The 27126-nt window shown below is 38.6% G+C and overlaps 1 protein-coding gene across 2 annotated transcripts in view; it reads right to left on the bottom strand.

Annotated features, from left to right (window-relative positions):
• Window positions 1–379: 379 nt before the first annotated feature.
• Window positions 380–27126, bottom strand: part of NPHP3 (nephrocystin 3) — a 35142-nt gene continuing 8395 nt past the window's right edge. The window contains exons 7-27 of one of the 2 annotated variants that reach the window (XM_037061273.1): window positions 26885–27041; window positions 24861–24935; window positions 23160–23333; window positions 20608–20711; window positions 19551–19665; window positions 19162–19305; window positions 18584–18681; window positions 17464–17566; window positions 16965–17047; window positions 15461–15599; window positions 14045–14209; window positions 12902–12996; window positions 12227–12349; window positions 8244–8433; window positions 7856–8097; window positions 6498–6573; window positions 5235–5362; window positions 4221–4461; window positions 2513–2638; window positions 1820–1935; window positions 380–1205 (exon numbers count right to left, since the gene is read on the bottom strand). In XM_037061273.1, coding sequence (XP_036917168.1) covers window positions 1025–1205; window positions 1820–1935; window positions 2513–2638; window positions 4221–4461; window positions 5235–5362; window positions 6498–6573; window positions 7856–8097; window positions 8244–8433; window positions 12227–12349; window positions 12902–12996; window positions 14045–14209; window positions 15461–15599; window positions 16965–17047; window positions 17464–17566; window positions 18584–18681; window positions 19162–19305; window positions 19551–19665; window positions 20608–20711; window positions 23160–23333; window positions 24861–24935; window positions 26885–27041 — 2875 coding nt within the window. In that variant the 3' untranslated portion in view covers window positions 380–1024. Of the gene's footprint in view, window positions 1206–1819; window positions 1936–2512; window positions 2659–4220; window positions 4462–5234; window positions 5363–6497; window positions 6574–7855; window positions 8098–8243; window positions 8434–12226; window positions 12350–12901; window positions 12997–14044; window positions 14210–15460; window positions 15600–16964; window positions 17048–17463; window positions 17567–18583; window positions 18682–19161; window positions 19306–19550; window positions 19666–20607; window positions 20712–23159; window positions 23334–24860; window positions 24936–26884; window positions 27042–27126 lie in introns of both variants that reach the window. The other variant, XR_005068683.1, reaches the window with a different exon arrangement.

The raw sequence follows: 27126 nt of genomic DNA, 5'->3' as shown, positions 1-27126 counted from the left end.
GCTCAAGTTGAGCAAACTACTCAGCAAGCAGGGACAACATTCCAGTCCTTTTTATAATGTTCAATGCATTTCTTAATTATGTAAATATAACCTGCTTGTATAAATGAGTGGGGAAAAACCGGAACATCAAATTGCACTTTTATTTTAAAACAGTGAGGCATGGTTATTAGATATTTTCACCTTTACAATTACTACATATCAGAATCTCACAAGTATTAAAGTTGAAGATTTTATTATACATAAATACATAAATGGTACAAAGTAATATTAAAAATGTGACAATATTTATAAAATCTATAAAAATATTTTATTTTCAGTACAGAATCGCAGACCTTTTAAGGAAGGCCAGAGTAGAACACCATGTCCATGTCCATGTCTCAGGTCAAAGGACGCCAACAAGTGTGGTTTGTTACTGCGTCAACAACTTCAGATTACACAGACACGTACTACACAGTATAAGATATTACACAATGTAGAGAGCACAGAAAGCAGGGGGCTTGGCCCAATCTGCTCAAGGGAAAGACAGAGTAAGAAAAATGTAGCAGTCAGAGATTTCTGTTATTAGTTCATTTTACAGAAGACAATTCATACTTTTCATAAACATTATCCCTTCATTTCTGGAAACTTTTCTTTGAGGTAGGGAACTGGGCCAGACTACTGCTGAAAAGCAAGGTAAGCAATGGTGAGGTAAAGCAATGTCTGAGAGAGGACAAGAACATGGAATTCTCGAACTCCCTGTCTGAACTACTCTGCCAGCTCTGTTCTTCATGTCACCCGAGGACGCGAGTCTACAGCCTTGGATCCCACGCAACAGGGAAGTTGGTTCTTTCAACTGAAACTGACATAATCATGTCTCAAACGTCAATGAAGTCCAGTAGAATTTTATACAAATACCACTTAAATCATATGAAGTAAAAATAAATTTTCTTAAAAACATTTTAATAAGTTTTAATTTCTAACGCTCCAAATGCTTTTCCATTATTTTATCCTGAGGTGCATTTGCAATGAGTTGTACTCGCTGCTACTACCTTTGTCCTTGATGAAGGAAAACATTAGGAGAATGGGTTGTTTTTACACTAAATGTATCTCCACTTGACGAGTGTCGGGAAGGAGCTTTTCCACCCAAAAGGGACGTTTCTGCTTCTTTTATTTCCATCGCCCTTTTGTATAGTTCAGCAGCTTTTTCAAAATCCCCTTCTTCATAGCTATGAGAGGGGGAGAAAAACCTCTTAAAATCAGAATATAACCTAACAATTCTAAATGACCTTACAGGATTAAAAAACAAAACAAGTGAATAATTGCTTATTTTTACCCCAGTACATTTATTTACTCGGGTCAAAAAAACAATACCCGAGCAAAATCTTTTCCTTTCTATTCGTGCTGCTAAGGAACATTTCAGTGTCTCGTACGGGCACCATTAAAGCCATGTTGTGGAGGATGCAGTGAAATTTCTAAGGGAAGTCGGGAATTCTCTGTACTCTGAGTTAAACACAAAGCAGAAGTCAACATGTACTTAATGGTAAATTAGCTCTGAGGACAGCACATTGCTCATATTGTTCCAGGGCCAGCTGGCTGCGACTGTGAACCATTCTTCGCTACTTGCCATGACAAGTTCCGCTGCAAAATACATTGTGCAACCTTCATTTTGTGTCTGTTTACTACTACTGTATCTCTTGAAGTTGCTCAACCAGAAACAACCCTTCCACCTCCAAGAAAAAACATTCAGCAGCAAGTAATTTTTGTCATCTCATGATGAGCCAAATTAAAAGTTGTTCTAAAAGGGAGTTTGGCTGTGTGGGGAAAGTAAAAACATTCTCACCTCAGCACAGCTAAATTTTTTAACGTTTCTCCAACTCGAGGATGCATCCGACCCAGGCTGTCTTCATAAATCTTTAGTGCTTTTTCATATAGTGGCAATGCTTCGATGTGTTTTTTCTTATTAAAAAAAAGTAACAACACTCACTGTAACACACTGGGTTTATGAAATCATATTTAATGCACTCTGGATCAAGCTGACGAAGTTGGGTAAGCACTTTTTAAATGTTAATATCCTTCTAAACTATGTGGATAAACAGATAAATTTATGACTAATCATAATGGGAGGAGCAGTACAATGGAAAACCAGAAACCAGTTTTAGATGTGGCTTGGTAATCATTCACCTTAATCCAATTTCATAAACAAGAACTTGTTTAATTGAGCAGTGGGTGCAAAACCTGTTTCTCACCTATCACAGGCAAGTATCCCAGCTTGAGGATGATAATATTAGATACAGAGATGCAGGGAGTCTCCAGACTTTAAAAATACTAAGCCTATGCAATGAACTAAACAGTCAGTGCTTTATACTAAGAGGAGGAATGTGACCTCAATAATATCTCAAGTATTAAAGGTCGCTTTAGGAGATAACCTTACATTTCCTTTCATTATTTTTACTCTGCCACATATAATTCATATTTACCTATTATTTCCTACCTTAAAATCATTCATTTACAGAGTGAAAGTGTGGGAACTTACCATCTGGCTATAGAGGACAGCTAAGTTCACCAAGGCAGTAGCTACACTGGGGTGCTTTGGGCCAAAGGATTTCTGCCGGATTTCAACAGCCAACTCATACAAAGGCACAGCTTTGTCAAGTTTCCCCTGAAACATAAAAGTGAAATCTAACAAAAATATTAAAGCAATAAATACTATCGGAGCTTTTCCATATATAAAATTTTGTATTAAAAAGTAATTTTTGAGAAGAAAATTCAGATGCGTTACCACCCAGCTCAATGGTTAAGTTCAGAGACAACTGGAATCTAATAGAATATATAAGTAAAACTATATTAATTACAAAAACATTTTCTTTGATAATTAGAAAACACTCTAGGATTACCCATTATTACTCGTCCTTTCTGGTAAAGTGAGGACATGACACTGCAGCGTGGGGCAAAAGTAGGCTTGCAGCTGTGAGGACACCGAACGTGGTTTCTTCTGAATTATTAATCATTGTACTACTTTCCATATGAACAACTGTAAACCTGCTTTTGCCTCACCCTATATGTTTGCTATTATATATAATTTAGAGATGGCATCAAAATAAAAACTAATTTCCCATCAAATCTTTTCCAGACTTTTCCACTGACTTATTTTTTAATTGTTAAGGAGAAATAACAACAATGCGGCCTTTTTCCTGAAACAACCTCAGTGCCTGGAGGACCAGGAAGGGTCTCACGAGGTCTGGAGACAGTCTAACAGCAAATGCAAACTGCCCTGGACAAAAGCAAGCTTCTCTGGCTTTTCTTTTGTTTTTTGTGGGGTTTTTTTGAGAAAAGTTATAAAAGTTCCAAACATCACTCTGACTAGAAGCCTCTGGCAGCAAAGAATGGTGTTTAGTTCATTACATAAAATTGTAGACAAAGAGATTGACATTAAAGTGCTCATTTAATCAGCTACAAAAACTCTTCCTTCAGCTATGACAACTGTGTAATGCATGTTCATAGTAGCTTAACACAGCAAGCATAACACTGGTTGAATTTTGGAACTTCTGAAACGTAATAGGAGAACTGAGTTTAGTTAGAATGCCGACGAGCCCTGGCCAGGGTGGCTCAGTTGGATGGAGCCACCATCCCCCAAACCAAAAACTCCTGGGTTTGACTCCCATTTGGGGCACGTACCTGGGTTGTGGGTTCAGGGCTCATGCAAGAAGCAACTGATCAATGTTTCTCTCCCTCCCTCCCTCCCGTTCCCCCTCTCAAAAATCAAACAGCGTGTCTCCTCAGGTGAAGATTAAAAAAAAAAAAAAGAATACTGATGAAGGCATTTTAACAAAAACAAGCCAGCCCTGGCTGGTGTAGCTCAGTGGATTGAGCGCGGGCCTGCGAACCACATGATCGCGGTTCGATTCCCAGTCAGGGCACATGCCTGGGTTGCAGGCCAGTTCCTGGCAGGGGACACACCAGAGGCAACCATACATTGACATTTCTCTCTCCTTCCTTTCCCCTCTAAAAATAAATAAATAAAATCTTAAATAAAAAACAACAAGCCAGTACCTTAATTAAGTCTGAAGTAATATTTCAGACTTAAATGTTCTATTCAGCTATTGTTAAAAAATGAAATCGTTATGATTTAAAAGCTCATAGCAAATAATCTACCCATCAGAAGACAAATGATTTTGCTCATAGCAATTATAGTTGCACTGGTATGTTGTAAAACACATGTACACATGCCGAGGATTACTTACCATCTTCTTATATAGGATCGCGAGGTGCTTCACTGTGTAAGCTAAAGAAGGGTGATCAGGAGCTAGTGCCCGTCTCCGAATGTCTAGAGCTCTTTCATAGAGCTCTTCCGCTTTGTCGTACTGTTTCAGCTCATTGCACAGCGCCGCCAGGTTGTTCAGAGACTGGGCACAGTCAGGGTGATCTGGTCCTAGGACGCGCTCCCTCATTTCTAAGGAGCGCTTCAGAAACTGGTCAGCTGTTCTATGAACAAAGCCCCCAAATGGTTTAAACAGCTTATTTTCCAGAAAGCAGAATCCCTAGTCTGAGTTGGGTGGAGAACTGAAGCATTTTTGTTCTTAAATCCAAGGGAATGAAAATGAGGGATCAGCTCGAAATCCTTTCTCCCTTTTCCCCAGCCCTCTTCCCTTCCTGCTCTTTTCCAAAAATTGCAAATGCTTCCCTGAGATGATGACATTTGCTCTTTCTCCCTTTGGGGTTAGTACTTAAAAATTTTTTCATTAAAAAGCCTTTTTGTCAAGTAGACTAAAAATCTGTTATATTTTTTGATATCCAAAGTATCAATTTTGCTATATTTTTCTGATATCTAAAGCCCCAATATGCTTCTTTTTCAGAAAGGATAAATATTGTCATTTTGTCTTTTATGACCAATTAAAATGAAGAATAAAACTGGAATCCATCTACTTCTTTTCTTTATTCCCCTGTAGTCCCAAGTTTCTTCTTCTGTGAGGCTCATGTACTATATCTACACAAACTTGCTTTTCACAAACATACAAAACACTAGGGAGGCCACAGATAACTTTTTAGTTACTATGAAAGCAATGTGAGAGAAAGCAGAGGAGAAAATGTCATGGACTTCATTAGGTGTGGGAATCTTCATAACATGTCATGCAGGAAATGTGGCAAGATTGCTATCTATTTCTTCCAGCTTGCCTTGATAGAAATGTAAAACAGCTTTGCATCTCACAGAAAAAAGATAAGACACGTGTTTGCATTATTAACACCATGGTACTCACTCCAAGTTATTCTGAAGATAGTAGAGAACACCCAGTTCATTGAGGGTCCGAGCGTTGTCAGGAGTGTCCTTGCCTAACGTAAGCTCTTCTAACTGCAGGGCCCGCCTACGCAGAAGGGCAAATCCGTACTGCAGCAAACACAAAATTTGCAGTCATCGCTACCTAAGTGTGAACTGTGGTTCCGAAACAATACATTGGGGCTCTTTGAAAAATTCCTTTCTCCTTCTGTTTCCTTTAGGGAAGGTTACAATTACTTTAGGTATCACACTAAGTTAATCTAACGGTTATTGAAAATATACGTATCTCTACATGGCATCACATTCCAAAATTCATGAACAACTATTGTGAAAATAATTATGGGATATTTTAGTGAACTGAGTCCCAAAGAGCTTCAAAAAAGATCAGGAAACAGAGTGAACTTGCAGATATTTGCTAACCCTACGAGTAAACACTTAGATTGTACAAATGGCTTACAACCAGTAGACAAATGAGTCCTGGAGATCGAGTGCACAGTATAAAGAATACAGATAATCATATTGTATTATAATCATAAAACTCGCTAAGAGACTAACTCATAATTATTCCCACTAAAAAGAAAGGATAATTATGTGATGTGAATAGAGGTGCTAATTATCACTTCAATGGCAATCATTTCAATATATAAATGTATCAAATCAGTATGTTGTACTCCTTAAATTTATATTTATCTGTCAAATATATCTCAGTGAGAAAACTGCACATAACATTTCAAGTTAAAACAAACATGTTCTATTCCAATTTTATCAGCAGCTTAGATATGTGAAAATAATTTTTTTGTTCTCAAGGGTAATAATTTCTTTGCTTTTGAATCCAACATAAAATATAACTAAATCTCTTGTACTATTTTTCCAACCTTTTAAAGAACTGAGGCAGCTTTCAAGTCTATCTTCCAAAGTCCAACCCTCACATGACTGTTCCAGTTTTCACTTAATAAACAGTGACATACAACACAGTGCAAGTTTAAGGGCCCAGTGCGATGGCACTGTGAAATAATTACTATATACAGTTCTACTTTTTAGGAGTCCACTAAGTTCTACCTCTCAGTAATGCTAATATTTAAACACATTATACGTGAATAAGAAAATATTAATCAGCATTTTTCTAGAAGTTGCTTTAAAACCTGAAGTTATTAAACCACGTGAGGCCCATGTGTCTATATTCTGTGAGTCGGAGAGGCTCTGTTGCCCTCTGGTCCAACACAGGACAAGAGGAATCTCTCCTTACCAAGTTGCCTTTTCTCCTTGTAGCTTTCTGACGAATTTTAAAGGATTTTTTCCTAAAATGTTCAGCTTGTTCGTATCTTAAGAAATAAAAAGGAAAGTGAGTCAAACAACAGAAACATGGCCAGAGCATCACACTTCAGTGAAATGAGAGCACTCCTTACCTAGCGCAAAGCTTTTTTGGCGATTAAAACAGTTTTTGCTAGAAGTAAAAATCATATGGAATTAAAAATATTTTTAAAAAAATTTCTCACCCAACGATATGTTTACTGTTTTAGAGAGAGAATAGGGAAGAGACAGAGAGAAACATCAATGTGTGAGGGAAACATCAATCTGTTGCCTGCCGCACACACCCCAACCAACTGATGGAACCTACAACCTAGGCACATGCCCTGACCTGGAACCTAAACCTGCAGCCTTCATGGCGTACGGGATGATGCTCCAACCAACTGAGCCACCTGGCCAGGGTGGAATTAAAAATCTTTAACAGAACGCTTCAAAAAACAACATTGAACAAAACAAATCTAGTCCTCGAAGTAGCAGATATTAAACAGATACTTAACTGATTTAACTCACTTTGAATCTCTGAAGGACAATCTAACTAAATGAAAATCTAAAATTTTAATTTGCTATATGTATCACCTTCTTCTGTAAAGGCTAATTTATGGCCAAATATAAATGTGAAATTCATACAAAATTTGTGTGAATAATACTTCTAAAAATTAAAAGAAAAACATTCCACTATGTATTAGTTTTGACGGAGTAAAAGAAATGATTTCTGATAGAGGAAAAGGTGCCCTTCAATGGGCATCTTTTTGTTAGACCAGGGGCCAGCAAAGGGCTAGCTGGTGTTTTTGGCTTTGCGGGCCGTGTGGTCTCTATCAAAGCTACTGAAAGAACTCCATGGCCGAATCAAGCAAGCAACCACACACAGTACGTAAATGAAAAAATGCAGCTGTGTTCCAATAAAACCTTGCTTACAAAGTAAGGCTGTCTTGGCCTTCTGGGAGGGAGTTTGGACTTGGGCAAAGGTAGTGGTTCCAGCCCCTTGTGTTACTAAGGCGCTCAACGTTACAAAGCTAGTAGTCAGTGCAGGAGCCCAGATTCAAACCCAACAACTCCGTGACTCCAAATACCATGCTCTACCCGTCACACATCTTCAGATAGAGAGGAATCTCACAATTCTCATTTTCTGTTCACCCCATGAAGACACAGGCCAAAAAGAGTATTTGAACTTGACACATCCTAAAGATACGGGATAAGGAAAGGTACACAGCCACAAAAGCAGCCTACCACATGACTGCATTTAGAGCTGTGTAACTCCCTGTCACAAAACCAGAGTATTAGTGATCTAAATCTTACTTATTTTGTTTCTGGTACAGAGTTGCAAGTGCCTCAAGTTCCCGAGCAATATGTGGATGGTCCGCACCATAGGCATTTTCGGAGATTTCCAAAGCCTGCTTATACAGTTGTTCTGCATTGCCAAACTTCTTCCACTGCACGTACACGCTTGCCAACTGGTGGAGGGACTGAGCTACTCTCGGGTGATCTGGATCTAAAGCTGTTTCTCGAATCTCTAGAGACCTCTGCAAAGGCACCACAGCCTGGGGGGGGAAAGATTAAAGGCCAACTAAAGTGAATGAAAGGTTGGAATACCTACCATCTGATTAGCACCACAGATGAAGCCTGAGGAAGGAGAGCAGAGTAAAGAGGAAAAGCCCACACTGCCCCGGACTCCAGCCAAAGTTACCTGGCTGAGTAGGCCCAGGTCCTTGAGAAATCGCCCCAGGGTTTCGTAGAGACCTGCTAAGCAAATCATGTTCTCCTCGCCTTCACAGTTTTTCTCATACTGCTTCAGTGAATCGAAGTACTCTGCTGCCATCGCACTTTTGTCTTTGCCGACGAACTGCCAGTAGCTCAGCAACTCAGCAAAGTGTCCTCTGTTTCAACAAATAACAGTAATTAAGGAAAAACAAACTTTAAAAGCCATTATCAAGTGAAAATGCTGGAACTCACATCGAGTTACTGACAGTCTATTGGTAGGCAAGTATGGTACAGCGAGGTAAGACTGTGGACGCAGACTGTCGTGTGAGTCACTGCCTCCTAGCTGTGTGTGATCGTGAACAGGATGGGTGACCTCTGAGGCCTCAACTTCTTCAGAAAGGGAGACACTGACAGCACCTGCCTCAGGTGTTCCCATGAAGACATCATGGCACACAGAAAATACTCCACGGTAGGGGTTGTGACCATCAACATTGTTAAGGATGTGACTCATCAATGGAAACGTATCAGAATTCTTTTTAGGTACTTCATGATATGTAGTCAACTGCTGAGTTCACCCCAAAAAAGTATTTTGAGTAACGGAAATTAGAACAGAAGAAACTACTGAAACACTAGCAACTTGTCATAGGATATCTACTTTGTATTTTCATCAAGGAATTGAATAATAAAAGTAAGCTCAATCATCTGTACTTGATACTAAGTAGGATGGGAGTTGGTAAACTAAAGCATGAATTCTGATTTCAAAAGAATCACAGCAAATTGGAATGAAGATAAGAAATGAGCTATGAGGTACGACAATGAAATTTGAGAGTTCACTTAGGAGGAAAAGCAAATTATGCAGCTGTTATGAGAAATGTCAAAATTTCTAAGTGAGAAAGAAAAACTTCCTCGTGAGGTTTAACAGGCCAGAAGCTCGGCTCATAAGAATATGTGGTTCTAACACTGGTAAGTTCAAACATATCAGAAAAGAAACTTATTTAAAAAGGGTAATTGTTTCTTTAAACTCAACACCAGTCAGATTCTCTGCAGAGCCCAACACACTATGAGGTATCCGACAGCCTTGAGGGTCAGATGTCGCAAACCACCCCTTCAGGTTATTTAGAATCAAACCTACTTAAAGGCAAGATTAAGATACAAAGCTGTCTCAAGATCATTCTAGACCTTCGGACAAGATGGCGGCATAGGTAAACACAGCCTGCCTCCTCACACAATCACATCAAAATTACAACTAAAATACAGACCAACCATCACTCAGAACCATCAGAAATCTAGTAGAATGGAAGTCTGACAACTACCGAATTATCCATCCAGGATGGACTGGCAGGAAGGTTGCAGATGTGGGACGCATTGGTCCCACACCCACATGTGGTGGATACAAATTCAGGAGGAATATCTCAGAGCGAGGAGTTCCAGCCCCGGGTTCCAGAGCCAGGAAGATAAGTCCCCATAATTTCTGGCTGCAAAAACCAGAGGGGATTGAGTGAGTGGAAGAAACTTCTGGAGTTCCACATGATTCTTCTTCAAGCACCCAAATACGGACTTACTCAGACTCACTCCCTCTGAGCTCCAGCACTGGGGTAGCTGCACCAGTGGCCTATAAGGAAGAATTGAAGTATCTGGCATCAAGGTGAGAGCTGGGGTACAGCTTTGTCCCAAATAGAAAGGAGAGTGGGGGCCGCTGTGTCTTTTCTGACCCCACCCCCACCCCCCCACAGAGCCACAGAGTTGGCAGGCAGGTGCCATACCTGAGACTCCATCAACCTGGTTAACACTGTTTGGCCCACCCTGCAAATCCCTTGAGACTCTGTCCCAACCAGCTTATGGGCCCACCCATAGAAATGTGGCTGGTTTTGGTTTAAGCTTTGCAACTTCCTTAATCCTGAAACTAGCAATAAATGGCCTCACTGAGCCACCAGTCCCTATACCTCTTACTAAGTGGCTCCAGGCCTGGCACTAGAAGCAGACAGCCTAGATTCACAGCTTGGCTTTGCCTTGGAATGTCCAAGCTCAGGACAAGTAGCAGTGATCTCAGATTGTTTAGCAGCTCTTGCAGAGTGGCCCTGGGCAGAACACAGAGGGGTGGGTGACCTTGGCATTTGCCACTGGGAAACCCCAGGGCCTGCACACTCAGTGGACAGCTACAGACGTCATTGAAGCACCACCACCCTGCCCCTACACAGCTGATCCTCCATGGAGGGCAAAGGTTGGAGGTCATTGGTCATAGCCAACTGGCTTGGGTAGCTGACTGGCTTGGGTAAATCCCTCCCATTAACCTGCCAAAAGCAATCAATGCTCTACTACAAGAAGAGGGTGTATGCAGCCCACACGAAGGGCACACCTTGAGTACTCAGTTTGGGTGATAGGGAAGGGTGTGCCACTGGACCCTATAGGACACCTGCTACATTAGGCCATGCTACCAGCACAGGGAGTCATAGCAGCTCTACCTAATACAGTGAAACAAACACAGGGAAGCTGCCAAATGACAAAGAAACATGGCTCAAATGAAAGAACAGGTCAAAACTTCAGAAAAAGAACTAAATGAAATGGAGATGAGCAACCTATCAGATGCAGAGTTCAAAACACCGGTTATAATGATGCTCAAGGAACTTAGTGAGGACTTCAAAAGCATAAACAAGATCCAGTCAGAAACGAAGGACATACTAATTGAAATAAAGGACAATTTACAGGGAAACAGCAGTAGAGTGGATGAAGTTAAGAATCAAATCAATGATATAGAAGATAAGGAAGCACAAAACAACCAATCAGAACAAGAAGAAAAAGAACCCCCAAAATAAGGATGGTGTAAGCAGTCTCTGAGAAAACTTCAAGCATTCCAATATTCGCATCATAAGGGTGCCAGAAGGAGAAGAAAAAGCACAAGAAACTGGAAATCTATTTGAAATAATGAAAGAAAACGTCCCTAATTTGGTGAAGGAAATAGACATGCAAGCACAGTGTCCCAAACAAGACAGATGCAAAGAGGCCCACTCCAAGACACATCATAATTAAAATGCCAAAGATAAAGAGAGAATCTTCAAAGTAGTAGGAGAAAAAAAGTTACCCATAGGAAAGTTCCCATGAGACTGTCAGCTGATTTCTCAAAAGAAACTTTTCAGGCTAGAAGAGAATGGCAAGAAATATTCAAAGTCATGAAAAGTAGAGACCTATAGCCAAGATTGCGCTACCCAGCAAGTATATCATTCAGAATCAAAGGACAGATAAAGAGCTTCACAGACAAGAAAAAACTAATGTGTTCATCATCATCAAATCATTATTATATGAAATGTTAAAGGGACTTAAATTTAAGAAAAATAAGATGAAAACTATGAACAATAAAATGGCAATAAATACATATCAATCAACAACTGAATCTAAAAAATAGACTAAGCAAGCAAGAACGAAGACAGAATCATGGATGCAGAGAGTGTTTTGATGGTTGCCGGATGGGAGGGGAGCATGGGGAAATGGGTGAAGAGGTGAGGGGATTAAGAAGGACAAACAGGTGATTACACAATAGCCATGGGATGTAAAACGTAGTATAAGAAATGGAGCGGCCAAAGAACTTACAGGCACGACCCTACAGACAGGAACAATGGTGTGGGATTGCCTGAGGGAGTGGAGGCTACTGGGTGCAGAGGGGCACAAGGAGAAAAACTGGGAGAACTGTAATAGCATAATCAATAAAATATAACTTAAAAAAATAAAAAGATCATCCTAGCTCTGATTTTATGAAGCAGCCATTCTCTATCTTTTTACTTTTTTCCTCCTGGAAAAAAACAGAACTCATTATAATTTGCAAACTGTCTTAAATTTCTCCCACACTGTTTTATATTTCAGGCAGGACAGAAATTGGACCCATTTTTAAGTTAAAAATGCTATTTTTCTTTGTTAGGCGGTACAACTGTTTAAACATGTTTTTCTGGGGAAAGGTGTTCTAAAAACGTTTCTTACCTCTTATAGAGGTTCTGAGACACAAAGAGATTGAGAAGGCAATCGTGCAACTGCTGTTTGCTTCCCTGCTGCTGAAAAAGCCACGGCAGCTCATCTGCGCTTCTCCAAGTCACTGGGTCCTGACTGCAGGAGAGAAGGGACAACACTCACAGCACCTTCCTACAATGAGAACGCTTCGAAAGGCTTCAGACCAGTGCTGAAGGACGAGAAATATATTTAGTGTATACCTCTGACTCTTTAATTACTAACGTCAGAAACTTTACCGATATAACTAGGGAAATAAATAAAGTTATACTCAGGGACACCAACCAAACTGTAAAGGTATTTTCCTAAAATTGAATTATAAAAAAACCCAAAACACCAACCCTCAACGAACCCACATATACACAACACAGATATACACAGGCTATTTTTTTAACTATTTAACTGGAATAAGATGAAAGTAATAAAATGATCCTGCATTGGTTTAAGTTTAAATCTTTAGCACAGTAGTGTTAATTAAGACTTACAGAATTATCTTTTATCCTTTTGACATTAACAAAATAGGGCAAGAACTTAATCTTTTCGTAGTAATTAAATATTTATACGTGCAGTTGTAAGTTAAGGAAGAGAACTAAGGACACAGAGGTGAGGGGGGAGCAGAAAACACGAGGGACACTACGGCACTTACGATACCTCAGCTGCGAGCTGAAGTAACCGATCAGCTTCTGCCTGCACGAGGCAGTAACGGCGGCATCTCCCATGTACTCCAGTCGGACTGTGTCCCAAGCCTAGGGAGGAAAAAGAGAAAGCACTGCATTCTACTTTGGTATTATGAATTTGTAAAATGGAATTTTCAATTATTTAATTCTTCTTGTCGTAGATTAGAAATGGCATTAGAATATTTTAAAATTCAGGATGTATTTATGTGATAAACTGATACAAGAATAAAATTTCCTGTACTAGTATTTTAAGAACTCAAACATAATTTACTTTAAGCTTTTAGTTAATATATTAAAAAATCTCAGAAATGTAAATGCAGAATCATTGCTGTACACCTGAAAACAACATAATGGTGTGTATAAACTATAGTTCAATAAAAATACTAAAGATGTGGATTTAAAAAGTACTAAAAAGAATAACAATAAAGAAGAAATACAAGCCTATAAAATTATAAACATTTTATACAGCATACTCACATGAAAGACTTTGTTTCCATTTACAAACATATATAAACCAATCATGGCATTGCAGATAAAAATTGCATTAGTCAATATTTCCTAAACATTTACTACTACTATGTGCTACACATCACGTCTTGTACCTCACAAGGACCAAGGGCCATGTCAGTTAATTCTCTTCACAACCCCTGTGGTAGGCTGGAAAAGTTGCCCCGGGCCTGAAGAACTGGCCCAGGGTTACGTAGCTATTAAGCTCTAAAGAGCTTAGAACCTCTTGGTTGTAAGAACTGACTTACAGAGTCCAAGCTCTTTAATACGTATATAACTACACCACATATATAACTACACCTGCAATTCAATGAATTATAAAATGGGGAAAAAAGATACTTTCTCTTCCAGAAAGAAATGACCTTTTAAAGTAATAACCATCTCATAAAGGTACTACATATAATATTAAACATAAGCCAAATTTTATTAACCAAATTTTACATCTAACCTAAAATCATTACAAAAGAATCTGTAATACTGAATTTCAGATTTCAATTTTGTCTTATAACTGAAGCTTAAAATAATATTGTATAATATGGTATGATGCAGTATGCAATATGTTGACATTTGTAAGTAAAAACTAAACAATACTTATTAAAATGACACTTACCTGCAGATGTTTAAATTTGAGCAAGCCACAACCGTAAGTCAGCAAACACATTTTATATAAACTGTGAATAAGGGAGGTCAAGACAGGCCAGGACATCTCTGGGTAGAGCTCCATCAGTTCTGATTCACTCACGCCATTATGACTAACATTTATGAGGCAGAGAATCTAGGTAGAAAAATTTACAATGATCATAAAGTACTTCTATACACAGCTAATGATCATTAAAATTTCCATAATTCTTTTAAGTTTATTAATTTTGTATTCAAATTTATGATTCAAATGACCTAAGAAACTGATAAACAGATTTTTTAGAATGAAACACACTTCCCAAAAGACACTAATCAAGAATAAGATATGGAACTGTAAACAGTTCCATATGGACCGTGAATAGCTGCAGCAATTTTGAGAAAGAAGAGCAAAGTAGGAAGGATCACAATACCCGATACCAAACTGTATTACAAGGCCACTGTAATCAAAACTGCCTGGTACTGGCATAAGAACAGACACAGAGATCAGTGGAACAGAATAGAGAGCCCAAATAAACCTAAGTCTCTATGGTCAATTAATATTCAACAAAGGGGGAAAAAGCATAAAATGGAGTAAAAACAGCCTCTTCAACAAATGGTGTTGGGAGATCTGGATAGCTACATGGGAAAAAAATGAAACTCAACTACCAACTTACACCACACACAAAAATAAATTCAGGGTGGATAAAAAACTTAAATATAAGTCGTGGTATCATAAAAGTCCTAGAGGAGAACATAGGCAGGAAAATCTTAAATATTCCACACAGTAATATTTTCACTGATACGTCCCCTAGAGCAAAGGGACATAAAGGAAAGAATAAACAAATGGGATCTCATCAAAATAAAAAGCTTCTCCATGGCTAAAAAAACAGCATTAAAATCAAAAGAGAACCATATTTGCCAATGATACCTCACACAAGGATTTGATCTTCAAAATATATAAAGAGCCCTCCATCAAAATAAAACTTTGCATAATGAATAACACCATAAAGTTAAAAGATAAGAAACAAACAGGAAAAGAGCATGTACTCGCACACTGGGTAACAAAGGGTTTGTGCTCAGTATGTAGAACCTTTAAGAATGCATTCTACAGATGTATAAGGAAAAGACAAATAGTTCAATTAACAAGTGTTTAGAGGACTTGAACAACAAATTCACATAAGAAGAAACAAGAACAGCCAATAACCATGAAAAGATTAAAAATCTCAATAAGTAGGAAAACGCAAATTTCCTGAGATACCAGTTCTGGACGCAAGCACACATTCCTGGGTCTGCTTGAAATGTATTCAAGCCCACATTCACCAAAATTTGCTATTTGCTATGTATTTCAATTCACACAAATACAAACAAAGCAAACTAATCTTCCATTCATAATTTTACTGCACTTTACCTGTTTCATTAGTTCTCTATCCGCATCGTTTGCCATGGATTCCTGGATAGACCGCAGAACAAGTCTGTACAATGACACAGTATCTTGACACTGGAAACACTGATGAAGGATTTTATCTAAATTGCCTGCTTTCCCAGCACTGTTGGAATCGAGAATAGATTTAATTTCTCACAGACTGCCAACATCTGCGAAAAATTTGGGGTAGATTAAGAAAAATGTGATCTCTGTTTTTTACACAGCAACTGATAACAGGAATTCTGAAACATGATGAAGGAAAACAATAGTTTTATGGGGCTGCTAGGGTCAAGTTTATTTTAGTGTACCATTTAATTCAATTCAATAAACAAAGGCTGGTTCCTATTCAATTCAAACAATTACTGTGTATTACAGAATATAAAAATGAGTAAGACATGGTTCTTATCATCTAGAAGTATGCCACCTAAATAAATATTAGTTAGTAAGCCATGCAAATTAAATTTTTTAGAGCCAGAATTAGGAAAATATCAGGCTAAAGAAAATTAGTAAACAGGGATGTTTGTTTTAAATTATTACACAATATTTACCAGTTCACTTTTTAATGAAAAAGACATCTAAAAAAGAGAAAAAATCAAAACCAAAAAAAGGGTCCATAGTCCTCAAATAGATTTCAATAAACATTGTGAAATGTAAGGAAAGTGCCTTGCACTGTACTTCCTGATGTTCACAGAGGGCAGACTCACTCACTGCACGACTACGGAACACTGGGAAAGGACAGTGCAAATACCATGGGCAAGTCAAGGTTTCGAAGATTTTTTTCACTTCAGACTTGGTGCTTAAGATGAGAATGTGGAACTAAGAGACAAGAGTACTAGACTCAATGTCTAGAATATGAGTTGTGCTACAATTAGTATCTATTGTAATGAATACCAAAAATTCATCATTTTTAACTCTGGTTTCATATGGTTCCAAACAAGTAGGCGGAGGGAGTACTAAAGAAGAAATAAAAATAGTGAAACTTTCTAATGCTTAGCTAAACACAAATTACTAATGAATTATCTAAAATAATCTATTTTAAGATGAAAGGTTTATCAGGATTTGACACCAGAGACAACTAAAAATTCCCACCTACATACCTACCTACTAATACTCAAGGGCACCAGAAATAACTTTTTTACGCCTCAGCTGACTCCTCACTTCCCCCAAACTAGGGGGTCTCAAGCAGGTGACAATGAGCCCTCAAGGGTGGGCCCCAAATGAAGCCTTCTTCTGCAACCCCCAGTAGGGAAAAGGTTAGTATGATGAAAATTACACAAACATATTCAACAAGTTGTGGTAATTCACAGGCTATTGACCTTCAGCCACAAGTCACATTCGCACAGGATGTTAGTATCACCGTTAGAATAAAGAGAATCTGAGTGGCCTATGAGATTGTCATGGTGATCAGTTCTCCGTGCCACATGGCGAGGAAGACATCTGCAGCAAACAGGAAATATGCAGAAGGTCATGTAAAACAATCACCACTTACCATGCGATCATTTTGCCGAAAAGGGTGACATAAAGAGCATTGCAGGTTGTGGCAGAACGACAATGTCGTTCTAGCTTCTTCTCCTGCACCAGTTCGCCAAAAAACAAAACAAAATACAAAACCACCCTGGGGTTAAGAGGTCTTGACTAGCGAGCCGCCAACAAATGTCCCTGCAGGAAGGACACAGGTCCTGCCGTCTCATCAGCAGTGTCGCTGCCGATGGGTGCTGGGCCACGGGGAGGGCGACACACAAATGCTTGTGTGGCTTTTAAAATACCTGCTTAATATAATGTAGTCAGGTAAACCTATGACCAAAATCTTTCTTACTGCTTCTTTTGTATCTGTTATAAATTTAACAGCAAATGCACTTAACAAAGTAATTACTAACCTCAATTCTCCTTATAACAAGAGAGAATATTGACTTTTAAGTCTCGTATAAGGTGTTTTACAGGAAAGCTGACAAAGAGTAAAAGACAGCAGCATAATTCAAAATACTTACCTGCTCCTGGCTCAATTTAACGTCTACAGAGTGGCATTCTGCCATTATAACAGATCTTGCATCTTTCGGATTTAAAGGATCAAGATGAAGAGTAGGCCACAACCTTTTATTTAAAGAAACGAAAAATGAAATTCTCTCCTAATAATAGCACAAAAGCTGTACTCTACCCGCAAGTCAAAATCCACTACAAGAATTAATTTTATATACTGCCTTTATAAAATAAGCAAAACTAATCTGTTAATCCTATTAAGTAATATTATTTTGTTTATTCCAATGTGTATCACTATTTTCAACAATTAACCACAACAAAGACCATCATAAAATAAACAGCATGGGCATTAGGTAGTGAAGTGGTAGAGCATCTCTAGTTCTGTGTGCTATACCCAGGAGGAGCAGTACGAGACACAGTCTTTGCCCACAAGTTACTTGTATCCAAATGAAATTTAATCACCCTACAACATGCATTCTCAGTGGAATGGTGAAGACTATTGGGGGATGGGGTGAAAAATCTTATTCTTTTTATGTATGAAGCATAAATATACACACATATCTGTTTATATGCATGAACTAACAAATAGAATATGTGTGGTATTAAACCTCTAGGCAGGAAGGTGAGAACATTTACTGAAAAAGCTCTTTGTGGGAGCAGAAATAGGTGGGGAAATACTGCCCCATGGAAGTCCACCACTGCATCCCTTCTGGGAGGACTGTCGGAATGAGCTCGCATTTCAGGACCTCAGCCCAGCCCTCTCCTGTTCTCCTCATCCATAAATGTAACTGCCTACAAGACATCAAGTTGGGATTGGCAACTCAAACTAACCATGTTGGAAAACAAACCTTCCTGTCCTTTGGACTTCCCCTTCAGTTCAGAGGACCACAAGTCACTTGATTCCTCGTCAGAAACTGGGGAGTCATCTCAGCTCTCCCCCCTCTTACATCCCAGACTTAACCCCCCCCAAACCCTCCAGTTTGCATCTTTTTCCTGACAAGGTCCACTTCTCCCCATCCTCACTGCCACTTTTATAAAAACATGAAAAACACAAACACATATCAAAAACCTTGCCTTGTTTGTACTTAAAGCATTTCACATAATCTGGAAGAACTAAAGTTAGCGTCGTACCTCCATGTTGGAGGGCATGTTTCTACATTCACAGAAACAATTACTCTTACATTCACTGGCAGTGGGTCTATCAGCCATTTCATGTGTTTTTCAACTTGCTTAAAAATATAAAAACAAAATTCAATCTATTAATTAAAATATTTCAAAACAACCCAATAATAGCTCCCCAAGTTAAACAAAAATTCTCTGTAAGTTTCTCACTACTGTTAGACTTAACATCTTATTTTTGGGGGATGATTTATCTCAGAATATTAGAAGAAAAAGTGGCAAAAGGCAATTGCTGCAGATCTGAATTCTGGACACTTAAGAAAATACCCAGGCCCTAGAAATATGTCAAAATTAACAATTTTTGCTACTTCTGAAAATTCAGTTGGTCTTTCCCAACAAGGTATTAGCATCTACTAGCAAACAGTATTTTTTTATCCACATGCTTCCTCTTCAGAAATTAAGCAGAAGTAAAAGAAACAATATCAAGACTTTCTTCTTGCAAACATGTAAATTAAATGCCTGCTACAATCATTACTGATATTTTTGTATTGTTCTGAGTATGTCAATAGGTTGCAAAGTAAAAACCGTACCTGAACTTGATCTATGGAATCAATGATGATGATGATACTGCCTTGATGACGGGCAGACAGTTTTTCAAGCCAGCGTGGAAATTCTTCTAGAAGCTTGGCAGGATCCAGCGTGAGAGCAGAGACTGACCAAGAGTGCTGCATCAGCTGGCAGATGAGAACACACACGGACTGAAGCAGTTACGCTTTATCACAGCTGGTGACAAGTATTTCTATCTCTGCAGTTTAACCCCAAATTCAGGCACAGATTGCAATGAGTAGTATTTTTAACCTTATGCAAAACCAAAACAAATGGGTAGTATTGAAAATTGGTTTATCGCCAGGTACTTAGCTCCAATAACCCCTGAATCTAAATAAAAACTCTGGTCATTCCAAAAGACGGACCACTGTACCTTTAGAGTAAGTCGTTTAACAATCAAGGAGGACTCTGAGCTGGTTGACGTGGGTCTCCCCACAAAATGAGACAGAATGAGGGTGTTAGGGGAATTCTTCTGTTGTAACTGAATCCTGAAAGAATGAAGCTCATTTACCGTCACAGAAGAGGGTTCACAGTGCACTTATTTTCACATGCTACGTATCAGCAATCACAGGGCCAATTTTTAGAAAATATGGGAAGTTTCCATTTTTCTCTACTTTTAGATCCTTTTAAATTAACTGTTAAAATTATAGACTCATTTTAATTACAAATTGATATTCACAAATGTAAGCCAAAATAGTGTACATTTGAATTTAAAGTATTAGTAAAATTACCATCAACCTCTAATTATAAATATGGTATTAGATTAAAAAAATAAGTTTCCTTGTTAAATACAAAAATAGTATTTTCCAAACATGGCTTTAAATAAAAAGGCAATAAGAAACAACATATGCTAACTCTTCAATGTCAACAGTTATTAATGAAAAAATATTCTTACTACTTATCTTTAAATAATATGATGGACTGAAATGAAATGGAGAGAATTTATTAGCTTATATGAACCTTAGTCCATAATTTGAAGAACTAGTTGACATTCATAGTAAAGGTTACCCTTCATATTTATATTCTTTATGATTTCTTTCACTCTAAATAGTCCTTGCCTTGCTTCACATATTTAAAATACCAATGAAACTTTTAAGATGAAGCCAGTAATTGAAAATAAAGGCACATCCCTTCTAGACTTCACCTAATTCCATGTCACACTGCTCACTCCCTTACAAAGCGCTCCCTTAGTTCTGACCTATATCGTTTAGCTACACAATCACAAATTTCTACTCATTTCTCATTTTGCATCTTCTCTCTAATATCTAAGCTGTGTTCACTTCAGGGCACAAAACTATTATTTTACCTCTTTTTGCTCTTTTAATGTTTAACACAGACTATGCAGCCAGGCACACATACAACACTACATTTTATTGAATCCTGTAATTCAAATGATACCGTGGTAACAATTTAATTGTACTGCATCATACCACTTTGATAAAAGAAGGGATTTTCCAGAACCTGGTCCTCCAGATATAAGAAGGGGCGGGATCGGTGCTGGTGCTGCCACGAGGTCATTGAGGCGTTGGTAATACTAGAAATAAAAACGAATTTAAATTGTGAGGAAGCGCATCTCCTTAAAATAGTCAACAGAGTCAACTTCTGATTATCCTCTCAACTCTTTGGAGAGAAGCTGCATGAGAAAATAAAACCTGCTGTAGTCAACAGCATCCTCGTCATTGCTTATTTTTATGGTTGGTATGTTAACCAACTATAAATGGGCCCCCATTTCTTCTACACACAGTTTTGCTATAAATAGTGAAGGAGGGACACTTAAGACCCCCATGGGGTTTTACAGGACTCAGGTGTTTCGCACCATGCTGCAGGGAGGCCACTGCATTCCCCGTTAGCCCCTAAACTACAGAAAATAACAAAGAGTGTCTTCAGGGGGCAACCCGCAGGCACCCTTGAGCTCCTGGTCAAAACACCTGTCTTGGAGACCACCTCAGTTTCCAGGGATTCCTGAGGGTAGGTCCAAACAAGAGCAGGTTTGCTACAGAGAATCAGGACAGGCCACCTGAGATCTTTCTGAGCTCTGGGCAAAGTCCAAGAACCATTTTTCCTAGGCTTTCCCCAGATATTAAAAACTGGTTCAGAGCTGAAAAGGAAACATTCAGAAAATCAAAATATCTTAGTACTTATTAAGGAGATTCCAAAGTTAACTTGAGGGCTGAAACATTTATTAATTGTATCAGACGTCTAAATGACAGCTGATAAGGATTTAAAAGAATTTGTAATAAGTAGTTTGCGGCTAGCTTTAGGGCAGCAGAAATTTCCAGCAATTACAATAAACGATTATCTGGTGTAATTTCTCAAGTTCTCTGTTTGTCAAATTTAAATGCATACTATATTCTCCAGGATCTCAAATAATTCTGAGAGCAATGAGTTTCTAAAGAAGCAAAAGCTTTATTGACTAATGACCTTGCATGCCCTAACAATTTAATTCATTGTCCCACATAAAGCCCATTTACAGACCCACAGTTCCCAGATTAAGACCTCTTGCTATAGAAGAAAAAAACCCTAAGATTTAGAGACAGATTTTGGTTCAAATCCTGGATCTGCAATCTACTCACTGTGTGCTCTTAGGCGAACCATAATCGGTATCTTAGGTTCTTCATTTATAAAATAATGATGATAATACCTCTCTTACAAGGGGGACCCCTCAAAAAAAACCCCAGAATTAACTTCTGGAAGGCAAGCCCCTGGTAGTACCGGTTTCTCCGGCTAGTTGAGTGTCCTGAGAACCCATCTGTGCTACTGTACCAGCTGGTGGCGGTGTGAAAGGCTATGTTCAGCTTCAGTGAATTTTTTTGAAGACTCTTTCAGTGCATTTGCCCATTTCACAGTGCGTGATTTATGAGCATATCTGCCCACACTGCGCTGAGTGTTCAGCGGTTTTTGACCAAAAACAGCATGATCCCCATGTCCCACCCTCCCTATTCACCAGGTCTCACACCTTGAGTGACTTATTTTTTGTTTCCCTGCATGAAAAAAGTCCTCAAAGTGAAACACTTTGCTGATGTGGAGGAAATGAAACAAAAAATGGCAGAAGCATTAAAAGGCATCAAAAAAGACGAATTCAAAAAAATGTTCTGAGCAGTGGAAAAAACATCTTGATAGGTGTATTGCCCCAAATGGAGGGTAGTTTGAAAGTTACTAAAGTTTAAACATGTAAGAATACACAGTTTTTTTGTTAATTGGTTCCCCACTCATAAAAAAATAACAACAATTTAACATTCATCTCATGTCAGGTACTATGCCAAGTGCTCTACACGTATAATCTGGTTTATTCCACTCAACAACCCTGTGGTTGGTACTACTAATTATTCTTATTTTATAGACAAGAAAGTCAAAGTTTGGAGTTAAGTAACTTGACCAAATATGGTTAGGAAATGGAAGAATCAGGACATAAACACACAGTTTAAATTATAAAATTTCTATAAAAATATAGCTGTTTGTGACAGCTACTATAAACATTTTTTAAAATATTAGTTCTTAACATTAATTTAAAAAGCACTAGAAATATTTTGAACTTGGGCACAGATACTATGTACACTTCGAATTGTTAGTTTATTTAAGGATGCTGAAGGAGTGATCTGCCTACAACATCAACTACTGTTTCTCAATGCTTTATACTTTGATTTCCCCCAAGAACTGGAAGAACAGACAGGCTTACTATTTTTATTAAATTTCCTAGCTATCTTAATCTTGATCTGATGAATGACAGACGGTAGCATAATGAACATGTGGTTGATAAATCCTAATCTGCAACTAAAACTGTTTGATGTTCATAAGTGTATTTCATCTCACGTACCTTTCACATGGCATGTATGTAAGTGCATGTCTCACAACAGATAATCAAGCCATGAGGGCAGACACTAACACAAACATAAACCTTGATTATATTTAAGTGAAAACACAGTCATCACGCCACCTTTAAATGGAGACTGATCTTTGTTGGAACAATACTCTAAATGCTTACTTTCTCAAATCCCAATTCATGGGCTGAGTTTGAAGCCTGTTGAAAAGTTTCCATTTGCTCTTGCTCATCATGTATGTCCCACAGAACATCCCCAAAGTCGTCTTCTTCTGGAATAGAATCTTCACTCCCCAAATCCTTGGTCTCCAGGTCTGTGTTCTCAAAGCCTAAGATGTCCTGAGCACCAAGAGCAAGCACATGAAAACTTATGAAACACAAAAAAACCTTGTAGCAAGCGGCATTAGCACAAAGGCCTAAGGTGGACTTCACTACTAGGGAGAGCAAGTCCAAAACCATGGCTTTGGGAGTACCTACAAGAACAAATTGTAACTATAAAAAAAAACACAAGTTTTAAAATAGAAAAAGAAATATTGAAACAATAAAGACAAGACCTCTCTCTTTTATTAAAAATAGAGTTAGAAGGGTTACTTGACTCCCACAGGATCTGTTTTCTGAAAAATGTTATACAACATCTTTGGTTCTATCTGGCTGATGAGTAATTTTTAAGATTGTACAAATACTAAGAAACATGCTCCTTTACATTTTTATAAGGATGTAATTACTTATATGAGGTTCTTGATATCAAATATTTCTGTTGTGATCTGCAGCCTTTATATCACTGAAAATCTGTGATCCTTCTAGTGGTGAAGATGGAAGTAAGTATGTCCATCTCACTTGCTGTTACTTATGCTCACGTCATTTTATTTAATTGGTCCTAAAGTTCAAATGGTTGTTCAGAAAATCGAAACTGATAATGTCAAAAGTCATACTAAAGAACATCACACAAAATGCGCTGCCGGAAGTCTTATCATCATCATGTTTCGGGGCTCACTCTTTTACTCCGATGACGTATCTCTGCACGTCTCGGGTTGGGCCCCCAGCCCCCTGGGGGAGGTTTTGGCAGGTACAGGCAACCGTGGCTGAACACGGTACATCTAGTGCCCATTTGACTTAAAGGGGAAGGCCTATTTTTCTTTTCATCATTATTACCATTTTTGCTGACTCATGATTTTAAATATTCTATGTTAAAAATAGCCCTGATAAGTGTGGCTCAGTGAATTGAGTGCCGGCCTGCAAACCAAAGGGTCACTGATTCGATTCCCAGTCAGGGCACGTGCCTGGGTTGTGGACTGGGTTCCAGGGAGGGGCAAGTGACAGACAGCCACACATTGGTGTTTCTTTCCCTCTCTCCTTCTCTTCCCCTCTCTCTAAAAATAAATAAATAAAATCTTAAAAAATTAAACACAGACATACTATCAAGCAGAATATATAACACCCATACATCTTCAAGGGAATACTTGAGACATCATAGAAACTTCCAGCTCCAGACGCCTCCACAACCCTGACAGGTGTTTTCACCCCTCTGTGTCGTTAGGAATGACACAGTAGAAAAGTTTGAGGGCTTTTCAAAGACACAAAAATTCAAGGAGTGGGCATTTTCTCTTACTTTTTAACTAGCACTTTTGTATTACATCTTATACTTCACGGTACTGAAGCACCAAACAGCCGTGAGACAGATGAGACAGGTGCGTGGCACTGTCATTCCACAAGGACATCGCAGGACGAACGCCCAACACAGACAATGGTGCTCCCCCTGAGCACTGTTTTCAGAAAACAAACACGTGGTTTTCTCTGGAAAACCCAATTTTAGGGAAAGCAGTCTTAAATATTTTAGATGAAATCTTGCAGGGGACACATATTTACCTGTTTAATAATCTTTTCCACATAAATATAAGTTTTATATACACCCTCTGCAGGATCTCCTGAGTGATCAATGATCTGGAGGGGAAAAAAGTTTAACAAGAAGAAAAAACAGTAATAACAGGGGGAAGTGGGGGTGGTGACCACTTTCCTAGTCCTTATGTGCCACAAACTGTTCTAAGTACTTTCCGTGGATTAGCCCATTTACCCCCACAACCGCCCTCTGAGGGAAACCCCATCATCACTTCCATTTTATGAAAGAGGAAATCGAGGCAAGTAAAGTAATCTGTCCAAGGTCACACAAGAGATTTAGTGTGAACAATGCTATAATCAAACAGTGTATGTTTTTAGCTTATGTGTCCAAATTTTGTCTACATATTTCTGTACCATTCAATATACATAACCTTCAAAACACACCAAAATCAATTTCTATGCCAGTAAAGTTAATTCCACAAAACAAAAAAGCAAAATACTATTTGGCTATGTACAACAGTCTTTTGAATTTGCTGAAAGAATGCCCCATCTGTAAAGATCATGCCTACTACTAAAATGATTGATATCTGTTAAGGTTAGAATAAGACAATGGTTTTAGAAAGTGTATCAGGTGAACTGCCATGAAGGCTCAGCATATGTTCACATTTATAATATGGTAGAGAGAACCTTATTTTATCTTAGTTTCATAAAATAAATTCATCCTTCTAGTACACGAATTCGTAAAAGATTTATAGAATTAAAAGACTAGAGATAAGAAAGAGGAATTAGTATCTTTTCTCATGAGACTTGGTGGAGTAAACTGATAATAAAAAAATAAAAACAAAGACAGAAATGGTTCTGGAGATTAACTATAATAAAAAATCACTTTTTTGGACTTAGACTCTCTGGTTTAATGTTATGCTGGTCTCGAGCTACCTTTTTAACACTAAATGATGTAAGAAAAATTCTGTGCCCCGGCTGGTGTGGCTCAGTGGACTGAGCACCAGCCTGCAGACCAAGGGTCAGGATACACGCCTGGGTTGCAGGCCAGGTCCCAGTTGGGGGTGTGCAACAGGCAATCAGTGGGTGTTTCTTTCCCTCACGTCCCTTCTCTCTGGAAATAAATAAATAAAACCTTAAGAGGATAAAATAAAATAAAAATGCTTGTATTCACATTTGGTCTTATTTTCTGGCTAAAATAAAGAGAACTAAAAAGTTACAAAAATCCTAGAGCTGTTTTCTGTTGTACTCTTCACATTACATAAACATTTCCCAAACTAACTCAGTGTGCAGTCATGCAAAGCCTGCAATCTCCATTCTAAAGTATATCTCACCATGAATGTAGGGCTGATTAAATCTCTTTCTCCACTCATCAGTGTTTTGCTTTTCCTCATGCTCTTAGGAAAGGTTATTATAAAAAGGCTCCTCCTTATGCTAATTCTTGGTCAGGTAGATAGAAAAGAAAAAAAAAGAGAAAAGAAAAGAAATGGGGAAAAAAGCCCAGAAAAGAATCTGAGTTGTCTACTCACAGGTCATACTTTTTAGCCACATACTGCTATTTATTCCTCTTTCTCTCATAGTTCACAATGAATCTGTTAAGAAATCTGTTGACTACCGTCAAACTTCATCCAGAGCCCTAGCATTTCCCATCACCTCCTCTACATCACCCCAGTCCAGGCCACCAGCACCTCCCACCTGGATGACTCCACGAGTCTCCAACTCTGACCTCTCCCACAGGCCCTGAACCACAGTCAGTTCTCAACACAGAAGCCTGAGCGATCCTCCTCAGAATTAAATTTCTTCTGCTGTTGCTGCTAAAGTCCTCCAACAGCTTCCCATCTCACTCCAAGAAAATAAAACAAGGTCCTTAAAATCGTCTCCAGGGTTCTTCACGATCAGCCTCCTCTCACCTTTTCTACTCTTCTCCCCTCACTCTACCTCGTGCACTCTGCCTTCCCCTCTCCACACATGCCCGATCACTCTCATGTCATGGCCTTTGCTCTAGCACTTGCCTCTGCCAAGCATGTTCTTAAAAAACAACCTACGAATTTTACCTTGACTTTGTTGGTCTTGTTCTGGTTAGACACTTGATCAATCAATTGCTGGACAGAGTCAGAACTGACTTTCCCATCCTCCAAACGATGATAAATCAATCGTGGTTTGCCTTCAGGATTTTTCAGGAAAGCTTCTTCACAGTCTTCCAACAAACAGCTAGATTGGAAATCAGTATTTCTTTTACTGTACTGCACTGTAGCAGCAGACAATCAACCTAAGTGCCCATATGGGGGTTACTGCA

The sequence above is a fragment of the Sturnira hondurensis genome, unplaced genomic scaffold (assembly GCF_014824575.4).
Source record: "Sturnira hondurensis isolate 20B ecotype Veracruz unplaced genomic scaffold, ASM1482457v3 Scaffold0013299, whole genome shotgun sequence".
Lineage (NCBI taxonomy): Eukaryota > Metazoa > Chordata > Mammalia > Chiroptera > Phyllostomidae > Sturnira > Sturnira hondurensis.
Note: the sequence above shows the minus strand (reverse complement) of the source record. Positions and strands in the feature narration are given on the sequence as shown.